The sequence below is a fragment of the Microcaecilia unicolor genome, chromosome 2 (assembly GCF_901765095.1).
Source record: "Microcaecilia unicolor chromosome 2, aMicUni1.1, whole genome shotgun sequence".
Classification (NCBI taxonomy): Eukaryota; Metazoa; Chordata; class Amphibia; order Gymnophiona; family Siphonopidae; genus Microcaecilia; species Microcaecilia unicolor.
This window is the reverse complement of record NC_044032.1, coordinates 393,831,366-393,857,247: the sequence shown is the minus strand read 5'-3', so window position 1 is coordinate 393,857,247 and position 25,882 is coordinate 393,831,366. Positions and strand designations below refer to the sequence as shown.

General features: G+C 49.4%; 1 protein-coding gene across 4 annotated transcripts in view; it reads right to left on the bottom strand.

Annotated features, from left to right (window-relative positions):
- The window catches only part of CDS1 (CDP-diacylglycerol synthase 1), a 447,836-nt gene that overhangs the window by 187,455 nt on the left and 234,499 nt on the right, over positions 1-25,882 (bottom strand). For all 4 annotated transcript variants that reach the window (XM_030190592.1, XM_030190591.1, XM_030190589.1 and 1 more), the window contains one exon: positions 2,528-2,615. In XM_030190592.1, the coding sequence (XP_030046452.1) occupies positions 2,528-2,615 (88 nt within the window). The remainder of the gene's footprint in view (positions 1-2,527; positions 2,616-25,882) is intronic.

The following is a 25,882-nucleotide window of genomic DNA, read 5'->3' as shown; positions in this document are numbered from 1 at the left end:
TTGTTGATGACTTACTCATCCACAGATTAAAAAATCATAACAGTGCTTCATAGGGCATATTTCTTCCCTGCTAGAGCACACAGAACGGGTTGTATTTTGTACCCCTGGACATTTTAACAGGGTGGATTAGGATTCCTTGGGGTAGCAGAAGTCAGCTGTTGGGGTTGAAAGGGTAGAGGGTGGTGGTGGTAGGATTATTATAGCTGCTTGTTATTAATGTTTTCTATTTGTGCTCCAGCCTCATCCTCCTTGATCTATCCGCTGCTTTTGATACTGTCAATCATGATTTACTTCTTGCCACACTGGCCTCAGTTGGGTTCCAGGGTTCTGTCCTCTCCTGGTTCTCCTCCTATCTCTCCCACCGCACCTTCAGAGTACACTCTCATGGATCTTCCTCCACCCCCATCCCGCTCTCTGTTGGAGTTCCCCAGGGATCTGTCCTTGGACCCCTTCTTTTTTCAATCTACACCTCTTCCCTGGGCTCACCGATCTCATCTCACAGTTTCCAGTATCATCTTTATGCTGATGACACCCAGCTATATCTCTCCACACCAGACATCACCGGAGAGACCCAGGCCAAGGTATCAGCCTGCTTATCGGCCCACTTCTCCTCTTCCTCCACTCTCTATCTCAGCTGATGGCTCCATCATCCTCCCCGTCTCATCTGCCCGCAACCTCGGAGTCATCTTCGACTCTTCCCTCTCCTTCTCTGCGCATATCCAGCAGATAGCCAAGACCTGTCGCTTCTTTCTCTTTAACATCAGCAAAATTCGCGCTTTCCTCTCTGAGCACACCACCCGTACTCTTGTCCACGCTCTCATTACCTCTCGCCTTGACTACTGCAACCTACTCCTTACTGGCCTCCCACTTAGCCATCTATCCCCCCTTCAATCTGTTCAGAACTCTGCTGCACGTCTTATATTCCGCCTGAACCGATATACTCATATCACCCCTCTTCTCAGGTCACTTCACTGGCTTCCAATCAGATACCGCACACAGTTCAAGCTTCTCCTTCTTACCTACAAATGCACTCAGTCTGCAGCCCCTCATTACCTCTCTACCCTCATTTCCCCTTACGTTCCCGCCCGTATCCTCTGCTCGCGGGACAAATCCCTCCTCTCAGTACCCTTCTCCACCACCGCCAACTCCAGGCTCCGCTCATTCTGTCTCACCTCACCCTATGCTTGGAATAAACTTCCTGAGCCCTTACACCAAGCCCCCTCCCTACCCATCTTCAAATCCTTGCTCAAAGCCCACCTCTTCAATGTTGCTTTCGGCACCTAACCTTTATACCTTTCAGGAAATCTAGACTGCCCCTATTTGACTGACTGTACATTTGTCCTTTAGATTGTAAGCTCCTTTGAGCAGGGACTGTCCTTCTATGTTAAATTGTACAGCGCTGCGTAACCCTAGTAGCGCTGTAGAAATATCAAGTAGTAGTAGTAGTGCTCCTTTTTATATTCTGTATTGTGCTCCTTTTTATACTTTAATAAAAAGATTCAAATATAAATTCATAAGTGTTTGAGGCTTCTACAGATAACAACAGAGCCCACGGGGATGGGGTGGAGATAAGGCCTGTGGAGACAGGTTGGGGACAAACTTTGTCTACGTGCCATTCTCTACAACAGAGCACCATTTTCAGGCATCCATCTCTCTTGGCAAATGCCACCTCCTCCTCTGACATATATGCTTTTTAATGCTACCTGATAATTTTCAGCTTGGATGTTGAGGTCTGCAGTGCTATATTTACCTATTTCTAACCCAGAAATACTTGTATAGATATTGTAAGATAATTATCTATTTACAAATATATTGTAATCAATGAAGCAGGAGGAAACTGTAAAGTCAACAAAAATGCTGTCTAGTAAATTCTTAGCATATGAGTTCTTAAAGTTTTAGACATGGGGAGTGTGGGGAGTGTGGTAATTCTTTAATAGAATACCTAAAATAGGCTCTCAAAATAACCCCAGCAGCACACATACGCTTCTACAAAAAGTTGTGCTTTCCTTTGAGCAGATATAGTTTTCTGCATGTACTATGTGCAGATGTGTATATTTTATTAAAAAATAAGCACATACCTCACAACTCTACCCAAACTATGCATTGGAGGAGTGGCCTAGTGGTTAGGGTGGTGGACTTTGGTCCTGGGGAACTGAGGAACTGAGTTTGATGCCCACTTCAGGCACAGGCAGCTCCTTGTGACTCTGGGCAAGTCACTTAACCCTCCATTGCCCCATGTAAGCCGCATTGAGCCTGCCATGAGTGGGAAAGCGCGGGGTACAAATGTAACAAAAATAAAAAATTAAATTGGGTAATACTTATTGGCTCATGTTGCACATATACTTGTATGCAGTTTACAACACTGCAATTTTCTAACAGCCATTTTCCAAGTCTAAAATATACTATGCATGCAGAAAATGCTTTATGATGTTACCTCCAAGGGTATATAAGTGGGTTTTGCACTTACTACAACATGTTATTTCTGCATAGTTTAATTATAATAAAGACTATAAAAATTACTTGTTACCTTTATTAATGGGGTCCTCCCAAAAAAGAAACCAAAAAGATAAGCCATTATGTCATTGCAAATAACAATTGAGATTGGGACGATAAACCTAAAAATTAGAGAAATACAAAAATTAAATAACTGCATTCAGAAATGTAAACACAAAAGCACATCATATAAGGGATAATCAAACATTTCACAGACTAAGCAAAGTTTCTGTTTATAATTTTGAAAATTGTTTTTTTCCGTTTCAGTTTTTTAAAAAATTGTAAGCAGGGGGAGGGGCTACAGAGGCAGCAGGATCCTGAGCTCTCTTGCAGCAGTCCCAGTCACAGTTAAATACAAAGGGAAACTCTGGACTTACTCACCTGAAGCCGATAAAGCCTTGACTTTAAGAGTACTAGATGTCACTGGACTTCTTATGTTACCTGCAACCAGCACTGAAGCTCAGGTGGAGGGCCACTTGCAGGAAGACCCCGCATGGTATTGTAGATGCAACCCTGAGCCCAGAAACTGGTGAGACTCCCCCCCCCCCCCCAAACTGCTGTATACTGGAGTTGCTGATGCGGCATTCCTGGTCTCTAATGGGGAGAAACCTGGTTCAAGTGGTGTGTGTAAAAGAAGCACTGAGTTGTGGGCTGCAGAAGAACTATGGATAGAAACTAGCGTGGAACCCCAACCGCAGCCTAGAGACAAGATCTGTGCTGGGCGTAGGAAGAGACATGAGAAGGTGACTAAGGAAAAGGTGCACGGTGCTGTAGGGCAGCTGAAAGTTTCACTACTGGTAAAATTGGGCAAGATTCTCTTCAAGCCCAGGTAACTCATCATGAAGAACTGTTACAACAGCAGGAAAGTAAGTTTCAGTTGGCAGAAAAAAAATTGAAAGCTTTAAACAAGGAACATGACATTTTGAAAAAGATAAGCTTTTTACTCATCAGAAATAGGAAATTTTGGAAAGGTAAGGTAATGCAAATTCATAATTTTCAAAGCTTCTGTTTTGTCATCTACTGATATGTTGAAAATAATATTTGGTGAAGATTTTCCAGTTCCAATCACTATTAACTACTGTACGAGTTTACTATGTGGACTACCAGAGATCTAACCAATGAGAAGAAAGAAAAGGAGAATCAGTGAACATCTTTAAACTTTTAGGTTTTCTAGAGGGGTCATATTTAATGATATTTAAGGCTAGCTTGACTGCCTCTTTTCCACTGGAGCCAGATCCTAAAGTTGTATTTTCAATATTAAGACATTGTTTTCCTTGGTCAAAGGGTTCAAATACTTCCTGATCATTGTAGAGCTACACAACAAACAGAAGGCCTTTTAGGCATATAAATAAGAACATAAGCTTTGCCATACTGGGACAGACCAAAGGTTCATCAAGCCCAGCATCCTGTTTCCAAGAGTGACCAATCCAGGTAAGTACCTGGCAAGATCCCAAAACAGTACATTTTATGCTGCTTAAGCAGTGAACTTACCCCAAGTCCATCTTAATAATGGCTTATGGACTTTTATTTTAGGAAGTTTTTCCAAACCTTTTTTAAACCCTGCAAAGCTAACTGCTTTTACCACATTCTCTGGCAACGAATTCCAGAGTTTAATTACACATTGAGTGAAGAAATATTTTTTCTGATTTGTTTTAAATGTACTACTTTGTAGCTTCATTGCGTGCCCCCTAGTCCCAGTATTTTTGGAAACAGTAAACAAGCAATTCACATCTACCCTTTCTACTCCACTCATTATTTTATAGACCTCTATCATATCTCCCCTCAGCAGCCTTTTCTCAAAGCTGAAGAGCCCTAGCCACTTTAGCCTTTACTCATAGGGAAGTCGTCCCATCCCCTTTATCAATTTTGTTGCCTTTCTCTGTACCTTTTCTAATTCCATAAAGCGAATGCTACATACCTGTAGAAGGTATTCTCCGAGGACAGCAGGCTGATTGTTCTCACTGATGGGTGACGTCCACGGCAGCCCCTCCAATCGGAACACTTTCTAGCAAAGTCCTTTGCTACTCCTCGCGCGCCGATGCGCACCGCGCATGCGCGGCCGTCTTCCCGCCCGAACCGGCTCGTGTTCGTGAGTCCCATATGTAGCAAAAACAAAGACAAGGGAAGACATAACTCCAAAGGGGAGGCGCGCGGGTTTGTGAGAACAATCAGCCTGCTGTCCTCGGAGAATACCTTCCACAGGCATGTAGCATTCGCTTTCTCCGAGGACAAGCAGGCTGCTTGTTCTCACTGATGGGGTATCCCTAGCCCCCAGGCTCACTCAAAACAACAAACATGGTCAATTGGGCCTCGCAACGGCGAGGACATAACTGAGATTGACCTAAAAAATTTACCAACTAACTGAGAGTGCAGCCTGGAACAGAACAAACATGGGCCTAGGGGGGTGGAGTTGGATTCTAAACCCCAAACAGATTCTGAAGCACTGACTGCCCGAACCGACTGTCGCGTCGGGTATCCTGCTGCAGGCAGTAATGAGATGTGAATGTGTGGACAGATGACCACGTCGCAGCTTTGCAAATCTCTTCAATAGTGGCTGACTTCAAGTGGGCTACCGACGCTGCCATGGCTCTAACATTATGAGCCGTGACATGACCCTCAAGAGCCAGCCCAGCCTGGGCGTAAGTGAAGGAAATGCAATCTGCTAGCCAATTGGATATGGTGCGTTTTCCCACAGCCACTCCCCTCCTGTTGGGATCAAAAGAAACAAACAATTGGGCGGACTGTCTGTTGGGCTGTGTCCGCTCCAGATAGAAGGCCAATGCTCTCTTGCAGTCCAATGTGTGCAGCTGACGTTCAGCAGGGCAGGAATGAGGACGGGGAAAGAATGTTGGCAAGACAATTGACTGGTTCAGATGGAACTCCGACACAACCTTTGGCAAGAACTTAGGGTGAGTGCGAAGGACTACTCTGTTATGATGAAATTTGGTGTAAGGGTCCTGGGCTACCAGGGCCTGAAGCTCACTGACTCTACGAGCTGAAGTAACTGCCACCAAGAAAATGACCTTCCAGGTCAAGTACTTCAGATGGCAGGAATTCAGTGGCTCAAAAGGAGGTTTCATCAGCTGGGTGAGAACGACATTGAGATCCCATGACACTGTAGGAGGCTTGACAGGGGGCTTTGACAAAAGCAAATATCTCATGAAGCGAACGACTAAAGGCTGTCCTGAGATCGGCTTACCTTCCACACGGTAATGGTATGCACTGATTGCACTAAGGTGAACCCTTACAGAGTTGGTCTTGAGACCAGACTCAGACAAGTGCAGAAGGTATTCAAGCAGGGTCTGTGTAGGACAAGAGCGAGGATCTAGGGCCTTGCTGTCACACCAGACGGCAAACCTCCTCCACAGAAAGAAGTAACTCCTCTTAGTGGAATCTTTCCTGGAAGCAAGCAAGATACGGGAGACACCCTCTGACAGACCCAAAGAGGCAAAGCCTACGCTCTCAACATCCAGGCCGTGAGAGCCAGGGACCGGAGGTTGGGATGCAGAAGCGCCCCTTCGTCCTGTGTGATGAGAGTTGGAAAACACTCCAATCTCCACGGTTCTTCGGAGGACAACTCCAGAAGAAGAGGGAACCAGATCTGACGCGGCCAAAAAAGAGCAATCAGAATCATGGTGCCGCGGTCTTGCTTGAGTTTCAACAAAGTCTTCCCCACCAGAGGTATGGGAGGATAAGCATACAGCAGACCCTCCCCCCAGTCCAGGAGGAAGGCATCCGATGCCCGTCTGCCGTGGGCCTGAAGCCTGGAACAGAACTGAGAGACTTTGTGGTTGGCTCGAGATGTGAAGAGATCTACCAAGGGGGTGCCCCACACCTGGAACATCTGTCGCACTACATGGGAATTGAGCGACCACTCGTGAGGTTGCATAATCCTGCTCTACCTGTCGGCCAGACTGTTGTTTACACCTGCCAGATATGTGGCTTGGAGCACCATGCCGTGACAACGAGCCTAGAGCCACATGCTGACGGCTTCCTGACACAGGGGGCGAGATCCGGTGCCCCCCTGCTTGTTGATGTAATACATGGCAACCTGGTTGTCTGTCTGAATTTGGATAATTTGGTGGGACAGCCGATCTCTGAAAGCCTTCACAGCGTTCCAGACCGCTCGTAACTCCAGAAGATTGATCTGCAGATCGCGTTCCTGGAGGGACCAGCTTCCTTGGGTGTGAAGCCCATCGACATGAGCTCCCCACCCCAGGAGAGACGCATCCGTGGTCAGCACTTTTTGTGGCTGAGGAATTTGGAAAGGACGTCCCAGAGTCAAATTGGACCAAATCGTCCACCAATACAGGGATTTGAGAAAACTCGTGGACAGGTGGATCACGTCTTCTAGATCCCCAGCAGCCTGAAACCACTGGGAAGCTAGGGTCCATTGAGCAGATCTCATGTGAAGGCGGGCCATGGGAGTCACATGAACTGTGGAGGCCATGTGGCCCAGCAATCTCAACATCTGCCGAGCTGTGATCTGCTGGGATGCTCGCTCCCGCGAGACGAGGGACAACAAGTTGTTGGCTCTCGTCTCTGGGAGATAGGCGCAAGCCGTCCGAGAATCCAGCAGAGCTCCTATGAATTCGAGTTTCTGCACTGGGAGAAGATGGGACTTTGGATAATTTATCACAAACCCCAGTAGCTCCAGGAGGCGAATAGTCATCTGCATGGACTGTAGAGCTCCTGCCTCGGATGTGTTCTTCACCAGCCAATCGTCGAGATAGGGGAACACGTGTACCCCCAGTCTGCGAAGTGCCGCTGCTACTACAGCCAAGCACTTCGTGAACACTCTGGGCGCAGAGGCGAGCCCAAAGGGTAGCACACAGTACTGGAAGTGACGTGTGCCCTGCTGAAATCGCAGATAGTGTCTGTGAGCTGGCAGTATCGGGATGTACGTGTAGGCATCCTTCAAGTCCAGAGAGCATAGCCAATCGTTTTCCTGAATCATGGGGAGAAGGGTGCCCAGGGAAAGCATCCTGAACTTTTCTTTGACCAGATATTTGTTCAGGGCCCTTAGGTCTAGGATGGGACGCATCCCCCGTTTTCTTTTCCACAAGGAAGTACCTGGAATAGAATCCCAGCCCTTCTTGCCCGGATGGCACGGGCTCGACCGCATTGGCGCTGAGAAAGGCGGAGAGTTCCTCTGCAAGTAGCTGCTTGTGTTGGAAGCTGTAAGCCTGAGCTCCCGGTGGACAATTTGGAGGTTTTGAGGCCAAATTGAGGGTGTATCCTTGCCGGACTATTTGGAGAACCCACTGATCGGAGGTTATGAGAGGCCACCTTTGGTGAAAAGCTTTCAACCTCCCTCCGACTGGCAGGTCGCCCGGCACTGACACTTGGATGTCGGCTATGCTCTGCTGGAGCCAGTCAAAAGCTCGTCCCTTGCTTTTGCTGGGGAGCCGAGGGGCCTTGCTGTGTCGCACGCTGCTGACGAGAGCGAGCGCGCTGGGGCTCAGCCTGGGCCGCAGGCTGTCGAGAAGGAGGATTGTACCTACGCTTGCCAGAAGAGTAGGGAACAGTCTTCCTTCCCCCAAAAAATCTTCTACCTGTAGAGGTAGAGGCTGAAGGCTGCCGGCGGGAGAACTTGTCGAAAGCGGTGTCCCGCTGGTGGAGCTGCTCTACCACCTGCTCGACTTTCTCTCCAAAAATATTATCCGCACGGCAAGGCGAGTCCGCAATCCGCTGCTGGATTCTATTCTCCAGGTCGGAGGCACGCAGCCATCAGAGTCTGCGCATCACCACACCTTTAGCAGCGGCCCTGGACGCAACATCAAAGGTGTCATACACCCCTCTGGCCAGGAATTTTCTGCACGCCTTCAGCTGCCTGACCACCTCCTGAAATGGCTTGGCTTGCTCAGGGGGGAGCTTGTCCACCAAGCCCGCCAACTGCCGCACATTGTTCCGCATGTGTGTGCTCGAGTAGAGCTGGTAGGACTGAATTTTGGCCACGAGCATAGAAGAATGGTAGGCCTTCCTCCCAAAGGAGTCCAAGGTTCTAGAGTCCTTGTCCGGGGGCGCCAAAGCATGCTCCCTAGAACTCTTGGCCTTCTTTAGGGCCAAATCCACAACTCCAGAGTCGTGAGGCAACTGAGTGCGCATCAGCTCTGGGTCCCCATGGATCCGGTACTGGGACTCGATCTTCTTGGGAATGTGGGGATTAGTTAGAAGCTTGGTCCAGTTCGCCAGCAATGTCTTTTTGAGGACATGATGCATGGGTACAGTGGACGCTTCCTTAGGTGGAGAAGGATAGTCCAGGAGCGCAAACATTTCAGCCCTGGGCTCGTCCTCCACAACCACCGGGAAGGGGATGGCCGTAGACATCTCCCGGACAAAGGAAGCGAAAGACAGACTCTCGGGAGGAGAAAGCTGCCTTTCAGGAGAGGGAGTGGGATCAGAAGGAAGACCCTCAGACTCCTCTCGTCAGAGAAATATCTGATGTCCTCTTCCTCTTCCCACGAGGCCTCACCATCGGTGTCAGACACATGTTCACGGACCTGTGTCTGCAGCCGTGCCCGGCTCGACTCCGTGGAACCACGGCCACGGTGGGAGCATCGAGAGGTAGACTCCCTCGCCCGCACCGGCGAAGCTCCCTCCGCCGACGTGGTCGGGGAGCCTTCCTGGGAGGCTACCGCAGTCGGTACCGCAAGTGGCAACGATGTTGGAGACCTCACCCCGGGCAATGGGCAAGCCGGCGCCTCGCTCGACAGTACCGGTGGCGCAAGCACCCCCTGTACCGGAGGGGTTAGTGCGCAACAGCTCTCCCAGGATCTCTGGGAGAACAGCCCGGAGGCTCTCGTGCAGAGCGGCTGTGAAAAAGACATGGAAGCCGATGCAGGATCGATGTCAAACCTGTTCCGGGCGTGGATGCTGTTCCGGGCTGTCCAAAGGGGAGGGCGCACCGACAGCCTCTTTGAACAGAGGCGAGCGTCCTCTCGGTGCCGATGCCTACTGGGTGCCGACTTCCCTCGGCGACCCAGAGCTCTCGGGCCGACACGGGAAGGGGACCGTGACGATGCTCTTCGACTTTTGGGACGAAGCAGTCACAGGAGCTAGTCCCGGCACCGCCACGAGGAGGACGTAGAATCCAGCCGTCTCTTCCTCGTGGGCCGAGGCCGAAGGAGGTCGGTCTCGGGGGGCTGTACCGCAGGAGTCCCTCAGGGTAGGGGGAGACCACCCCGAAGGCTCACCGCCACCAGCAGGGGAATGGACAGCCCTCACCCTGCACTCGCAGACTAAGCACCACCCAGTCCGACATCAGCAGACGAGGAGGTCTGATACCACTGACGCCGCGTCAGCCCGGTGGGTCTCGATGTCAGCCTGGCACCGATGCAGAGGTCGATGCCCTCGATTGCACTCGATGCAATCGGGTGTCGAGGATGAAGTGTCAGGGCGCCGACGACGGTGCGAAGCAGTCGGCTACTCCCGGTGCCGATTCCGACGAAGAGGCCCCGAAGAACAAAACGTTCCCACTGTGGGCTAATCTCGCTACCACCTGAGTCCGCTTTTGCGAAAGAGAAACATAGACTAACCCAGGCCTGCGGGCGGTGCCAGCCCCCAGACCTGAAGACACAACGCGTGCCTGTCAGTGAGCGAGATTACCCGGGTGCACTGGGTGGCACTTCTGAAGCCGCTGGAAGATTTCAATGTCATGGGCGGAAAAATCGCGCCGGCGAGATCAAAAGCTCGAATGGCGAAAATGGCACCACAAAAAGAGGGGGAAGAAAACTTCGAACCGAGGCCTAAATAGGGCCTACCCCGACGACGAAAGAAAACTTACCGGGGCAAAACTAGAAGTACAGGAAGGGAGCAGACCGAAAAGGTCTCCTTCCGACACTCTTTTTTTTTTTTTTTTCAAGCGAAGTCGAAAAACGACGCGCGAGGTCAACTTTCGGGGCGCAAACAGCGAAACACGACCGTACCGAGCATGGACAAAAGAAGACTGGCCGGCACGAGCCGGTTCGGGTGGGAAGACGGCCGCGCATGCGCGGTGCGCATTGGCGCGCGAGGACTAGCAAAGGACTTTGCTAGAAAGTGTTTCCGATTGGAGGGGCTGCCATGGACGTCACCCATCAGTGAGAACAAGCAGCCTGCTTGTCCTCGGAGAATATCTTTTTAGAGATGCGGTGACCAGAATTGCACACAGTATTGTACTAGCTGTGTTTGATTGCTATTCTTAGAAAAAGTCAGGAAGTTAGAAAAAGAAAAGGAATCTATTACTTCACTGCAAACAGCACAAGAAATACTATTGGCTCTGGCATTAGTAGTTTTACAAGAACAGAGTCTAACAATTGGAAGGAAAGTTTATTCCTCACTGTCATACAAAGGTCACAGAACAGAGAGAAAGAAAGAAGAGAAAGAAAGGAAGGATGAATGAATGAAAGATTCTTAGCTGTAAAGAATTAGTTCTTATGAGGGGGTGGGGAAGCAGGGCTGCCGAGAGGGGGGGCAGGGGGGACAAAATTCCCCAGAGCCTCCAAGGGGGGCCCGGCGCCACAGTCCCCTCCACCCACCCCCTCCGTCCACCACCAGGCCGGGGCCCCCTGAATTCAAATCATAGCGCCTCACCTCAACCTCGCTCCCTGTGAAGAAGCGCAGCAGCGGCAGTCTGCAGATCGCCTCCCTTCGGGCCTTCCCTCCCTGTGTCCCGTCCTCGCGCAAGTACGTCAGACGAGGGCAGGACACAGGGAGGGAAGGCCCAAAGGGAGGCGATCTGCAGACTGCCGCTGCTGCACTTCTTTCACATGGAGCAAGGTCAAGGTCAGGTGCCATGATTTGAATTCAGGGGGGGGCCCAGCCCGGTGGTGGACAGAGGGGGGCGGGTGGAGGGGGGGTGGGGTCCCGGGCCCAGTCTCGTTGGTGGCCCTGGGGGGAAGTACCTTCCTTCGGGGGAAAAAAAGCAGTGGCAGGATATGAAACTCTCCTGCCAGCCGGGCTATTTTAGAGTTTTGTCTACAGCGTACTTTATAGGCCTGTGGTGAACATTCACTTCTCTTCTACCCTGGACCAATCATAGGTTCTGCATACGTGCTGGAGACTTGCAATTTGTGACCTTGTCACCAGGGGCGTAGCCACGGGTGGGCCTGGGCCCAGCCACTTTCCCTCCAGGCCCACCCACCCAACATCCCTGTGCTGGTGCTGCTGCAATGGAGGTTCCATTCCGGCGTCCCCTCCCTCCAACTAGTGTGATGTATTGCTCTCCCTCCTCACTTCCCCCCCTCCTGCAGGCCTTTTAACTGTCTAGACCTCCGGAAGCGTGCATCAGCGATACGAGCGGCTGCCTTTGGCCAGCCCTGGAAGCCTTCTCTGTACAACGTCCCGCCCACGCGGGAAGCTGTACAGAAAAAGTTCCGGGGCAGGCTAAAGGCAGCTTTTACAATCGCTGATGCTGCCAGTGGGCCTGGAAAGCTTGGAGGTCCTGCAGAGAGGGGTAGGGGTGGAGAGAGCCGAGGTGGAAGAGAGATGCCAACCTGACCGCAGGAAAAGGATAAGGGGGGGGTGGAGAGAGGAAGAAGATCACCTGGCGATGTCAGTTCGAAGGAGAAGAAGGGGTGGAGAGAAGAGGGAGAGCAATGCCAGACCTCAGGGGAAGTGAAAAAGGAGGGTGGAGAGAGAAGGAAAAGCAATGCCGGACCGAAGGGGAAGAGGGGGTGGAGAGGCAGAGAGCGATCCCAGACCTCAGGGGAAGGGGAAAGAAGGGGGAAAGTGATACCAGACCACAGGGGAAGGAGAAAAGTAAAATACAGGAGATACTGGAAAGCAGAAGGTGGATGGGGAGAGTAGAGATAAAGATGGGGAGAGGAGGAAATGCTGGAGTGCATCATGTAAGAAGGAGAGGGGGCACAGGCTGGATGGAAGGGAAAGAAAGGGCAGGCAGTGGATGGAAGGGGCAGAAAAAGCAGGCAGACACCACATGGAAAAGTGGAGATGGACACAGGATAGAAGAGAGGTCAACAGTGGATGGAAGGGGCTGAGAAAGCACGCAGACGCTGGGTGGAAGGGGCAGAGAAAGTGGTCAAATGCTGGATAGAAGGGGGGAGGGGGGGAGAGAGAGAGAAGATTCTGGATGGAAGGGAGAGAGTGAAGAGAAGATGAGGAAAGCAGAAACCAGAGACAACAAAGGTAGAAAAAAGATTTATTATTATTATATTTTATTTTTTGCTTTAGGATAAAGTAGTATTATAGTTGTGGTGATAAATAGAAAATGAAAATAAGGTGATCTATTAGACTACTTTAATACATTATTGACTAACTTTCAGAGACCAAAGTTCTTACTGCGCTCTGCACGCAGACAGGGAGCTGCGTTCCATACGCAAAGAGAGAGAGCTGCATGCCACACACAGACAAGGAGCTGCGTTCCACAGGCAGACACAGGACTGTGCCCCATGCTGAGACCTGCAGAGAAAGAACTACACTCAACATGTGACAATGGAGCTGCGTTCAACATGCAGAGAAGAAAGGTTGCAGAATAAGCAGCGAAGGAACTTCACTCAACATGCCATGATAGAGCTGTCCTCAACATACAGCGATGGAAGTAAAGCTAACCTGGAACTGTGGAGCCATGCCCAGCATGGAACGGTGGAACTGCATGGAATAACGAAGCTGCGCTCAACATGCAAAATGCATAGATGGAGGTCCCAGGGAATAGCCAGAGAAGAAGGTGCTGTCAGGATGTCAACAGGAAAGGAGAACAACTTTGGAATGCAGACCTGGTGCTGCACATCCCCTGGCCCAGAGGGATTAAAACTACAAGAAAAGAAAGCCCTGTGCCCCAAGAGACATTCTCGGCCCTCAAGTGGCCTCTGAGCCACAATGACCGCCCTCCTAGGCAACCGATACAGAGCAGCAGTCAACGTAGAGAAAGAACTCCCTGCCAAGAGGGAGGAAGCATCACGGAGCTGGAATCCTCAGACATAGGGAGCAAAATGCAGCCGCAAGGCAGTGAGCAAGAAACAACTCTCCGCCAGGCCAGGAACAAGAGGAAGCTGGCCACTAACACCAAACTGAGGAAAAACCAGCTAAGGAAGAGTCAAACTCCAGATGCACAGCAATAGATCTGCTCAGTAGGAAAGAACTGCGTCCCTTACAGCAGGGGCGTATCTGCATGGGGCCACGGGGGCCTGGGCCCCCGCAGATTTTGCCCTGGCCCCCCTCCCGCCGTCAACCCTCCCCCGCCGTGGGCTACCTTTGCTGGCGGGGGACCCCAACCCCCGCCTGCTGAGGTCCGCTTCCTCCTGCCTCTGCCTTTAAAAATATTCCTTCAGATGGCGGGGGACTCCAACCCCCGCCAGCCTAGCCGAGGTTTTTTAAGTTCTTCTTCGTCCTCCGTGCTGTTCAAAGCTGCTGAATCCAGTTTCGGAGTCTGACATCTCCCACCAGCAAAGGTAGGTGACGGCGGGGACTATAATGTGCCCCCTCACTGTGGCTCTGGCCCCCCCTACCGCCGAAGTTCAGATACGCCTCTTACAGAAAAAGGAAGGAGTGCCAAATGTGTAAGGAGAGAGGTGCCTGAAACTAGAAAAGGCAAAATCTGCCTGTGCCAGGCTAAAACTCCCGCCCGAAAGCAAGGGAAGCAAGGAAGAGCTGTGGCAAACTAGTCCAAAAAAGGCACATTCAGGCTAAAACTCCTGCCCAAAAGCAAGGGAAGCAAGGAAGAGCTGTGGCAAACTAGTCCAAAAAAGGCACTTTCCCGTAAAGAGACAATGAACTGATTCCAGCAAAAGACTGGCAAGAATGGCGCTCCCGAGGGTACTCAGAAAAGGGATTTGAGCTAGTAGTTGCACACCAAGGGCAACTCGGACCACCACCAGAAGGAAAGTATCCTGCAGACAAACCAGAGCAGAAAGGAGGGATCCACGGGGACGAGAGAACCAGAACCTCCCTAAGGAAGGGAGGAAAAACTGCCAAAACAAGAATCAAATAGCAGGGGCATCTCAAGCAAGATGTCAGAAGCAGCAGAGACCGGACGGTCTGATAAAAATTGACCAACAGCTGTTTAAGGCTGACACGAATGAAAAAATAGCCCTGGACTAAAAAGACCGAGCCTGCAGCCAAACAGAGCCAGCGAGAGACTTCCCCCACTTTGGAAATGGCAGACTAAGACCTCCAAACCGCAAAGGTACAAGTTCCAGCAACGGGGCCGCCCCCAGGCACGCGCCGTGCCCCACAAAAAAAAAAAATCAAAGCAACTGGTACCAGCTCAGATCAGAATCAGACACCGGCCAGCGAAATTCAAAGAAACTTCGCAAGCGGCCCCTAGCATACATTGCCAAAGGTGGGAAAATAAATCAGGTAACAGGCAAGAGAAAGAAGGAAAAACAAAGTTTCTTCTTTTTTAAACAACCTTCTTCGCTAGAGACAGGAATTAAAAAAGGTTTACCTGAGAGGCAGAAAAGGAGGGAAAAACAGTTTCCTTTTTCATAAACAACCTTCTTCACTAGTGACAAAAATTAATATAGGTTTACCTCAGAGGCAGAAAAGGAGGGAAAAAACAAAGTTTCCTTTTTTTTTTCCTTTTATAAACAACATTCCTCACTAGTGACAGGAATAAATAGAGGCTTACCTCAGAGGCAGAAATTCAGATACACCTACCACCACAGAAGAGAAGAACCCCACAGGGGAGACAAGTTACTCCATGCCACAATTAACCATCACCCTGCTAGAAAGACAGCCAGGGGAGGGGAGGGGAGGGGAGGGAACCAGGGTCACTGGATAGCACCCTAGCTGGCAGATGAGGAACTCAGGAGGACCACTGAGTATCATCTAAAACTAGCCCCAACACGAATACCAGCACACCCCGGGGCTCCACTGTCACCAGAAGAATCTGGGACAGGAGCTACCAGCCAGCAATCCAGAACAGCTGGTAGATGGACATAACCCATTAGTCTGGACTGGTCTGGTATAGATGCTAAGGAACAGCAGTATACTGTACTGACCTGAGGAAGGAGGTTTTGGCCTCTGAAAGCTAATTGAAAAATGTATTAGTCCAATAAAATGGTATCATCTTATTTTCCATTTTTTGTTTTATTTCTGTTTAATTTGTAAAGTGGTGATTGGTATTTGTCAGTTTTTTCACATTTACATGTGCTATCTTTATATTGCACAGTACTAGGGGACATGCATCACTGTTTCTGTGGTGTTGCATTGTATGCAGAATCTGACTTATTGGGGGTTCAGTTTAACTTTTGTCTACATATTTCTGTTTTTAGTTTGTGGTTAATTATTCTATACTTGGTGAGGATGTATCTGTGTTCTATGTGAAAAAGACATGGTTTTGTGTTGGCAGGATCATTTTTACTAATGTCTTGTGTAGTTTTACAATTGGTGTATTGATGTTCTAGTGCTCACTGCAACGTTTAAGATGCTGCCTTTTCCTATGTGTTCTTCTGTATTTTGGTTGTTTTCCTACCGTTACACCCTTGTTGTGTGAGTCATGGATTATTATTAAAAACTAGTAAAAAAATGCCCGTTTCTGACACAAATGAAACTGGCGCTAGCAAGGTTTTCCTCGGAGTGTGTATGTTTGAGAGAGTGTGTGTGATAGTGACTGTGAGAGAGAGAGAGAGAGAGAGAGAGAGAGAATGAATGAAAGTGTGTGCCAGGGCCCCCTCCTCCCAGTTCCAGGGTCGTCCCTCCCTCTCTCCGAGTTCCAGGGTCATCCCCCCATCCTCCCTCCGAGTTCCAGGGTCATCGTCCCCTCTGAGTTCCAGAGTCGTCCCCCCCTCCCTCCCTCTGAGTTCCAGGGTCGTCCCCTCCCTCCAAGTTCCAGGGTCGTCCCCCCCCCCCTCAACCCCTCCCTCCCAGTTCCAGGGTCCACCGTCCGTCCCTCCATCCCAGCCTGCGGGGAGTGTCCATCGGGGAGGAGGGTGGGTGAAGGGGGCTCTGGGCGGGAGACGGGTTGAGGAGAGAGAGGTTGGCAGGACAGCTTGCGTGTGGCTGCGGGGAGTATCCATCGGGGAGGAGGATGAGTGAGTGCGGCTCTGGGCAGGGAACAGGTTCCAGCAGTGACTCAGGAGGGGCGAGGGGAGAGAGCAGCAGCTGGGCAGGGGACTGGTTACAGCAACGACTCGGGAGGGGCGAGGGAGAGAGCAGCAGGTCCAGCGGCGACTCGAAGATGTTGCGTTGCTTTGCCTGGCAACTATGCTGCGTCCCTTTCCCTCTCAGTGTTCAGCCCTCGACGTCATAACGTTATGACGCAAGGGTGGAACAGAGACAGATGGTTACAGGCAACACAAACCCTACGAACCACACGGACCCCACGAACCTGTCAGTACCACGGGGAGTCAGCTTCAGAATGTTGGAGTAGGAAATTATATATAGGATATTTTTTTCATATAGAGGGGGTGTTTTTTCGCCTGTCGCCGGCAGCGCTGTGACTGCTGCCATTCACACAGGCAGCTCCGCACCCTCGCCGCGTCCATCTGGCCCTATGTAAACAGGAAGTGCATCAGAGAGGGCCAGGTAGATGCGGCAAAGGGGAGCGGAGTGCCTTTGTGAATCGCAGCACTGCCGAGGAACGAAAAAAGCAAACCTTTCTACAAGTAAAAGTTGGTTTGTTTTAGTTTTATTCCATGCTCGTTCAAGCCTTCTAACTTGTGTTTTTAATTTTTTCAGTTCTTCGTTAAGCCATGGTATCTGATTGTGTCTTCGTGAGGTTTTTGTTTGTATTGGTGCTATTCTGTCTAGTGTGCTTCTGCATCTGTTGTCCCAGTCTTGGAGATAGTGTCTTGATTCCATTTGTGCTGTCCATTCGTTCATGTAGATCTGTTGCCAGAATGTTACAGGGTCAATTTGGCCTCTCGTGGTGTAAATCGTGCGTTCTGATTTGTGGTGTGAGCCTTTTTTTCGCCATTGTAGGGATAGGTTAAGTTTGTGGTGGTCTGACCAGGGTGTGTCAGTCCATTTTGTATTTGATACTATTAGGTTTAGGTCTGGAGACAGTGTGTGTGTAATAAGGTCAAGTATGTGACCTTTGACATGTGTTGCTTGTATATTTGGCCAGTTGAGGTCCCATAGTTGGAGAAATTCCTTGCACTCACGTACATTGGTTGACTTAGGGTCTTCTAGGTGTAGGTTTATGTCCCCTATTATAAGTAAATTGGAGTTCAATACACAGGTATTTGATATGAAATCCATGAAGTGAGATTGGCAATCGTGCCAGTTATCTGGTGGTCTGTAAAACTGCTCCCCAGTATCTCTCCACACTCGTCCTTCCCTACAACCCTTCCCATGCACTCCGCTCCATGGATAAATCCTTCTTATCTGTTCCCTTCTCCACTACTGCCAACTCCAGACTTCGCGCCTTCTATCTCGCTGCACCCTACGCCTGGAATAAACTTCCTGAGCCCCTACATCTTGCCCCATTCCTTGGCCACCTTTAAATCTAGACTGAAAGCCCACCTCTTTAAAATTGCTTTTGACTCGTAACCACTTGTAACCACTCGCCTCCACCTACCCTCCCTCTCCCTCCTTCCTGTACACATTAATTGATTTGATTACTTTATTTTTTGTCTATTAGATTATAAGCTCTTTGAGCAGGGACTGTCTTTCTTCTATGTTTGTGCAGCGCTGCATACGCCTTGTAGCGCTATAGAAATGCTAAGTAGTAGTAGTTTAGGTGGTCAATTAATGATGTATGGTGGATTCTAACTGAGGCTATTTCAAGTTGGGGTGTTATGGACTTAGCTGTTGTTGTTACTATGAAGTGGGATTTATGGAGCAGTGCTATACCTCCTCCTCTTTTTCCTTTTCTTGTTGAGTGAGTAATTTTGTAGCCTGGGGGGCATATATCTAGAATTATAGGGTCATTTTGGTCGTGGATCCAAGTTTCGGTGATGAAAAGTAAATCAAGGTTTTCTGATGTGATCCAGTCGGTTATTATTGTTGTTTTACTTATAACGAATCTAGCGTTAGAGTAACCCACTTGAATGTTTTGGTATGAGGCTTCAATGTTTGGTGATGCTTGGATTTTTGTTAGTTGTCGTTCTTTGTTTATTGTGTGTTTATTGTGATCTTGTTTTCCCTTTTGTTGGTGTTTCTCTTCTATATTGGTGGATGTTGGTTTGGTGAGGTGTGGAGTGTCTGATCAGTCTTTGGTGATTCTGTAAAATGGGTATGATATTTTTTTCAGCAAGTGGGATGGATAGTGTTAGGTAAATCAGTGATAGGGAATAAATTGCTAGGAGTGACTTGGCGGTATTCATTGTGGGATCTGTTTGGGATCTGTTACTCACAGTCAGATGGTCATGAGAGACGTCCTGGGGCGTAGGGCTCCGTGGTAACATGTGCTGTGTTGTTGGGTTCAGGAGGTTGACGGAGACTTGGTTGGTTTATCGGATAAGTTGTTCTGGGTGGGGAGGATCCGTGGTTCATGGAGTTGGTGGTAGGGGTAAGAGTGGTCAGGTAGATTAGCGGAGTTGCTCCAGGGTGCAGGCTCTCCTAGTCTCCCAGGGTTTGAGTGATGGTTGATGGTTTGTTTAAATTCTTGTAATTTGGTAGATTTTTATAGAAACCTGGTGGCGAGCTGCCGTTCAGGCCCAGATCCATTTAGGGGATGCAGCATCCCAGACGGCAGCCTTTGTCCTGCAGCTCTCTGTCTCCGGTTGGCTCCAGTCACTCTCATCGGCGGTCCGAGCTGTTTCTATCCGTTGTCCACACGTGTTGTGCACAAGCCGCTCTGAAACCGGTCACGAGCTCCTCCGAGTCGCGTTTGTCCGCCGCGTGTTGTGCGGAGCAGTGCCGCCCATCCTCGAGTCGCTCCAAACTCAACCACGAGCCACTCCACGTTGCGCTTGTCCGCCAGGTGTCATGCGGGTCAGTGCCACCTGGCCACAAACCTCTCCGAGCCTGGTCACAAGCTGCTCAGAGCTTCGCCCACGTGTCGTCCACTGTGCGTCTCTCCAGCTGCTCCGGTGCTCGAGCCTCCCAACTGAGCTTCATCCGTCTCCTCTGTAGAGTCTCTTTAGTGCCCCGCTCTCTTCCCTGTCGGCACACCCCGTAGAGATCGGTGTTGAGAGCCTGGTCAGCTGTGTCCAAGGTGGTTCGATGGGTGAGCAGCCGCTCGGAGATGGGCGCTCATGGGTAGTCGGACGTCCACGCAGGTGGTATCCTCTGGTGACCAGTGGATGGCAAGTCCGGAGGTGATCGCGGGCGGACGGTTCCCCGGTGCTGTTAGAGGTGGGTACCATCAGGCAGTAGTCAAGTCCAAGGCCTGGTTCGGGCTACACGCGACTTCGGATGGATGCGTGAGGATGCTTACGCCAGGCTCCTATCAGTGTCCCAGCCCGGTCCAGATGAGGTAGTCCAGGTTCCGCGGCACTGCTGCTCCACGCTCCGGCAATATCGGCTCGTTCGAGCTAATCCTTAGTGTCCGCTCAGGGTCCTCGGAGCTAGCTGCTCCTGCGACCACCTATCTTGTGGCCATCTTGAACATTTATATTGTTTGTGTTGTCTGGACCCTTGTAATATACTTATTTCAAGTCTCTGTACTGTCCTTAATATCATTTTCATAGCTTTGGCCACTACCAAAGTTAGACTGATGGTCAGTAGTTGCCCGTCTCCTCTGCTTTAGTCACTACCAAAGTTACACTGATGGTCAATGGTCGCCTCCTCCTTGCTCCCAACTTTTCTGGTTCAGCTGTTACTGATGCTTCTTGTGATCTTGGGCAAGCTACTTAACCCTCCATTATCTCTAGTACAGACTTAAATTTTAAGCCCTCTGAAAAGTGTGAACTAACCCCATACGCCGCCTACCTGAACATTTTATTTATGACATTTATATCCCACATTAACCCAAGGAATCTTGAGTTCAATGTGGCTAACATTAGATAATCAAATTAACTATGGAGGGAGTGTGACATTATGGTGTAATTGACTGGGTTGAAAAAAAAAATGTAAGGATGGTAGTTTTAAGCACAATATCATGAAAGCAATCAAAAGGTCAGCCAAGAATACATTAGTTATAGATAAGCAATAGTAGGAATTAAACATAGGATTGTTAATCTGTTGTCAAGAATTTATTAAATAGAAAACATTTCAAAGATTTGTGGAATATTAGGTAATTATGTTGATGTTTGATAGGTTTAAGTTCCACCATTTCATGCCCAGTTAAGTGAGGTCAGTCGAGAGAATAGATGTATACACAATTTTCTGCAGTTTGGGAAATGTAGTGTAAGAATCTCTTGCTCCTGGGACTGCATTGTGCAGGGGAAGTTCTCTGAGTGGTTGCATGTAATGTGGGGCTTTTCCATAGATTTAGACTGTTTTTTTATAGGTAACCAATGAAGCTTAATTAGCAGAGGGGTTACAACTGTCAAGGGTTGCACTGTCCAAAACGTGTCATATTATAAATAAGACGAGCTTCTGTGTTTTGAACCATTTGAAGATTTTGATTAACTGTACTTTACAACTGGCATATGTTGCATTGCAGTAATCCAGTCGTGTTAGTACAAGGGATTGCAGGGCCAGTCTTAGCAATTGCGGGGCCCTGTGCAGACCAGTTTGGAGGGCCCAGCCCCAATCCCACCTAGCTTCTGCCACAACTAGCCCCACCTCTTGTTGACCAAGATGTGATTTAAACATTTCTTTTTATTTAAGGAGAAGGGTATAGCTATTATTCATAAATCCCAGTTCATTGTTACAACGATAGCTGAATCCATACTTCCCCAACTCGAAATTGCCCCAGTTAAATTCAACCATATAAATTTGATTGACCACCTCAACGTAATCCTATTTTATAGATCACCAGGCAACTGGCACAAATGCCAAACACACTTTATGGACTTCATATCGAACACATGTGTTTCTAACTCCAACCTAGGGGATATCAATCTCCACCTTGAAGATCCTAATTCAACTAACGTGAATGAGTGCAAGGATTTCTTCCAACTATGGGATCTCCAATGGGCAAATCCACAACCAACCCATATCAAAGGACACACAGACATCATCACATACAAATTCTCCCCAGATCTAAACTTTCGATCAATACTTACAAAATGGACAGCTACACCATGGTCTGACCATTTCAAATTAATTTTTCCCTACAATGGTGGAAAAAAGACCTACACCATGAGCAAGAACGCATAACTTATACCATGAGAGGCCAAATTGACCCGTCTATATTCTGGCAACAATTCTATAACAATGAATGGACAGCACAAACAGACTCAAACCAATTCCTTCTAGAATGGGACAATAGATACTTATGCATACTAGACAATATAGCACCTTTGCAAACCAGAACCTCACGCAGGAAGAACTCAATACCTTGGTTTAATGAAGAATTGAAAAAACTAAAAACACAAGTTAGAAAGCTAGAACGAACATGGAACAAAAACAACAACAAAAAAAAGACGATTCTACACTCAATGCTTGGAAACAACTACAAAGAAAATACAAATACACCATCAGACAAACCAAAAGATCATATTACAAAGCTAATATTGGACCAGACTACAAGGACACACAAACTCTTCTAACGAGAGTAAATTATTAGACACCGCTCCGGTTTCCTCAAACGGCATAGACATCTCATCAGCAGATAATCTTGCAAAATATTTCAAAGAGAAAATTGTGAAGTTACGACTCATGCTACCAGCTACTACCAATGACTACGTAAAATTCCTCAACTGTCTAGATCCAACACCCGATGAACATCCAGCTGATCGAACCTGGACTAATTTCGACATACTTTTGGACGATACCATTTCTCAATCGATTAAAAGGTTCGCCAAATCTCAATGCAAACTAGCCATATGCCCTAATAACCTTATAAACCTCGCACCTCAACAATTTACACAAAACCTCACGATGCATTTGAACTATATGTTACAAAATGGACTCTTCCCAAAAGACAAAGGAAACATTCTACTGACCCCTATACCTAAGGACCCAAAGAAAAATACAAGTGACTTAACCAACTATCGCCCAGTACCATCTATCCCTCTGGTAACCAAATTAATGGAAAGCATGGTGACCAAGCAACTCACCAATTACTTAAATAAATTCTCAATTCTTCATGAATCTCAATCAGGATTTCGGTCTAATCACAGCACCGAAACAGTTTTAACTACTCTTTGAACTAAATTTAAACAAACAATTGCAACAGGAAACAACATACTTCTACTACAATTCGACATGTCCAGTGCATTCGACATGGTTAGCCATAAAAGCGAATGCTACATACCTGTAGAAGGTATTCTCCGAGGACAGCAGGCTGATTGTTCTCACTGATGGGTGACGTCCACGGCAGCCCCTCCAATCGGAAACTTCACTAGCAAAGGCCTTTGCTAGTCCTCGCGCGCCCATGCGCACCGCGCATGCGCGGCCGTCTTCCCGCCCGAACCGGCTCGTGTTCGTCAGTCCCGTATGTAGCAAGACAAAGACAAGGGAAGACACAACTCCAAAGGGGAGGCGGGCGGGTTTGTGAGAACAATCAGCCTGCTGTCCTCGGAGAATACCTTCTACAGGTATGTAGCATTCGCTTTCTCCGAGGACAAGCAGGCTGCTTGTTCTCACTGATGGGTATCCCTAGCCCCCAGGCTCATTCAAAACAACAACCATGGTCAATTGGGCCTCGCAACGGCGAGGACATAACTGAGATTGACCTAAAAAATTTACCAACTAACTGAGAGTGCAGCCTGGAACAGAACAAACAGGGCCCTCGGGGGGTGGAGTTGGATCCTAAAGCCCAAACAGGTTCTGAAGAACTGACTGCCCGAACCGACTGTCGCGTCGGGTATCCTGCTGCAGGCAGTAATGAGATGTGAATGTGTGGACAGATGACCACGTCGCAGCTTTGCAAATCTCTTCAATAGAGGCTGACTTCAAGTGGGCTACCGACGCTGCCATGGCTCTAACATTATGAGCAGTGACATGACCCTCAAGAGTCAGCCCAGCCTGGGCGTAAGTGAAGGAAATGCAATCTGCTAGCCAATTGGATATGGTGTGTTTCCCCACAGCCACTCCCCTCCTATTGGGATCAAAAGAAACAAACAATTGGGCGGACTGTCTGTTGGGCTGTGTCCGCTCCAGGTAGAAGGCCAATGCTCTCTTGCAGTCCAATGTGTGCAGCTGACGTTCAGCAGGGCAGGAATGAGGACGGGGAAAATATGTTGGCAAGACAATTGACTGGTTCAGATGGAACTCCGACACAACCTTTGGCAAGAACTTAGGGTGAGTGCGGAGGACTACTCTGTTATGATGAAATTTGGTGTAAGGGGCCTGGGCTACCAGGGCCTGAAGCTCACTGACTCTACGAGCTGAAGTAACTGCCACCAAGAAAATGACCTTCCAGGTCAAGTACTTCAGATGGCAGGAATTCAGTGGCTCAAAAGGAGGTTTCATCAGCTGGGTGAGAACGACATTGAGATCCCATGACACTGTAGGAGGCTTGACAGGGGGCTTTGACAAAAGCAAACCTCTCATGAAGCGAACAACTAAAGGCTGTCCTGAGATCGGCTTACCTTCCACACGGTAATGGTATGCACTGATTGCACTAAGGTGAACCCTTACAGAGTTGGTCTTGAGACCAGACTCAGACAAGTGCAGAAGGTATTCAAGCAGGGTCTGTGTAGGACAAGAGCGAGGATCTAGGGCCTTGCTGTCACACCAGACGGCAAACCTCCTCCATAGAAAGAAGTAACTCCTCTTAGTGGAATCTTTTCTGGAAGCAAGCAAGATACGGGAGACACCCTCTGACAGACCCAAAGAGGCAAAGTCTACGCTCTCAACATCCAGGCCGTGAGAGCCAGGGACCGGAGGCTGGGATGCAGAAGCGCCCCTTCGTCCTGTGTGATGAGGGTCGGAAAACACTCCAATCTCCACGGTTCTTCGGAGGATAACTCCAGAAGAAGAGGGAACCAGATCTGACGCGGCCAAAAAGGAGCAATCAGAATCATGGTGCCGCGGTCTTGCTTGAGTTTCAACAAAGTCTTCCCCACCAGAGGTATGGGAGGATAAGCATACAGCAGACCCTCCCCCCAATCCAGGAGGAAGGCATCCGATGCCAGTCTGCCGTGGGCCTGAAGCCTGGAACAGAACTGAGGGACTTTGTGGTTGGCTCGAGATGCGAAGAGGTCTACCAAGGGAGTGCCCCACACCTGGAAGATCTGTCGCACTACACGGGAATTGAGCGACCACTCGTGAGGTTGCATAATCCTGCTCAACCTGTCAGCCAGACTGTTGTTTACGCCTGCCAGATATGTGGCTTGGAGCACCATGCCGTGACGGCAAGCCTAGAGCCACATGCTGACGGCTTCCTGACACAGGGGGCGAGATCCGGTGCCCCCCTGCTTGTTCACGTAGTACATGGCAACCTGGTTGTCTGTCTGAATTTGGATAATTTGGTGGGACAGCCGATCTCCGAAAGCCTTCCAGATCGCTCGTAACTCCAGAAGATTGATCTGCAGATCGCGTTCCTGGAGGGACCAGCTTCCTTGGGTGTGAAACCCATCGACATGAGCTCCCCACCCCAGGAGAGACGCATCCATGGTCAGCACTTTTTGAGGCTGAGGAATTTGGAAGGGACGTCCCAGAGTCAGATTGGACCAAATCGTCCACCAATACAGGGATTCGAGAAAACTTGTGGACAGGTGGATTACGTCTTCTAGATCCCCAGCAGCCTGAAACCACTGGGAAGCTAGGGTCCATTGAGCAGATCTCATGTGAAGGCGGGCCATGGGAGTCACATGAACTGTGGAGGCCATGTGGCCTAGCAATCTCAACATCTGCCGAGCTGTGATCTGCTGGGACGCTCGCACCCGCGAGACGAGGGACAACAAGTTGTTGGCTCTCATCTCTGGGAGTATCGGGATGTGTGTGTAGGCATCCTTCAAGTCCAGAGAGTATAGCCAATCGTTTTCCTGAATCATGGGAAGAAGGGTGCCCAGGGAAAGCATCCTGAACTTTTCTTTGACCAGATATTTGTTCAGGGCCCTTAGGTCTAGGATGGGACGCATCCCCCCTGTTTTCTTTTCCACAAGGAAGTACCTGGAATAGAATCCCAGCCCTTCTTGCCCGGATGGCACGGGCTCGACCGCATTGGCGCTGAGAAGGGCGGAGAGTTCCTCTGCAAGTACCTGCTTGTGCTGGAAGCTGTAAGACTGAGCTCCCCGTGGACAATTTGGAGGTTTTGAGGCCAAATTGAGGGTGTATCCTTGCCGGACTATTTGGAGAACCCACTGATCGGAGGTTATGAGAGGCCACCTTTGGTGAAAAGCTTTCAACCTCCCTCCGACTGGCAGGTCGCCCGGCACTGACACTTGGATGTTGGCTATGCTCTGCTGGAGCCAGTCAAAAGCTCGACCCTTGCTTTTGCTGGGGAGCCGAGGGGCCTTGCTGAGGCGCACGCTGCTGACGAGAGCGAGCGCGCTGGGGCTTAGCC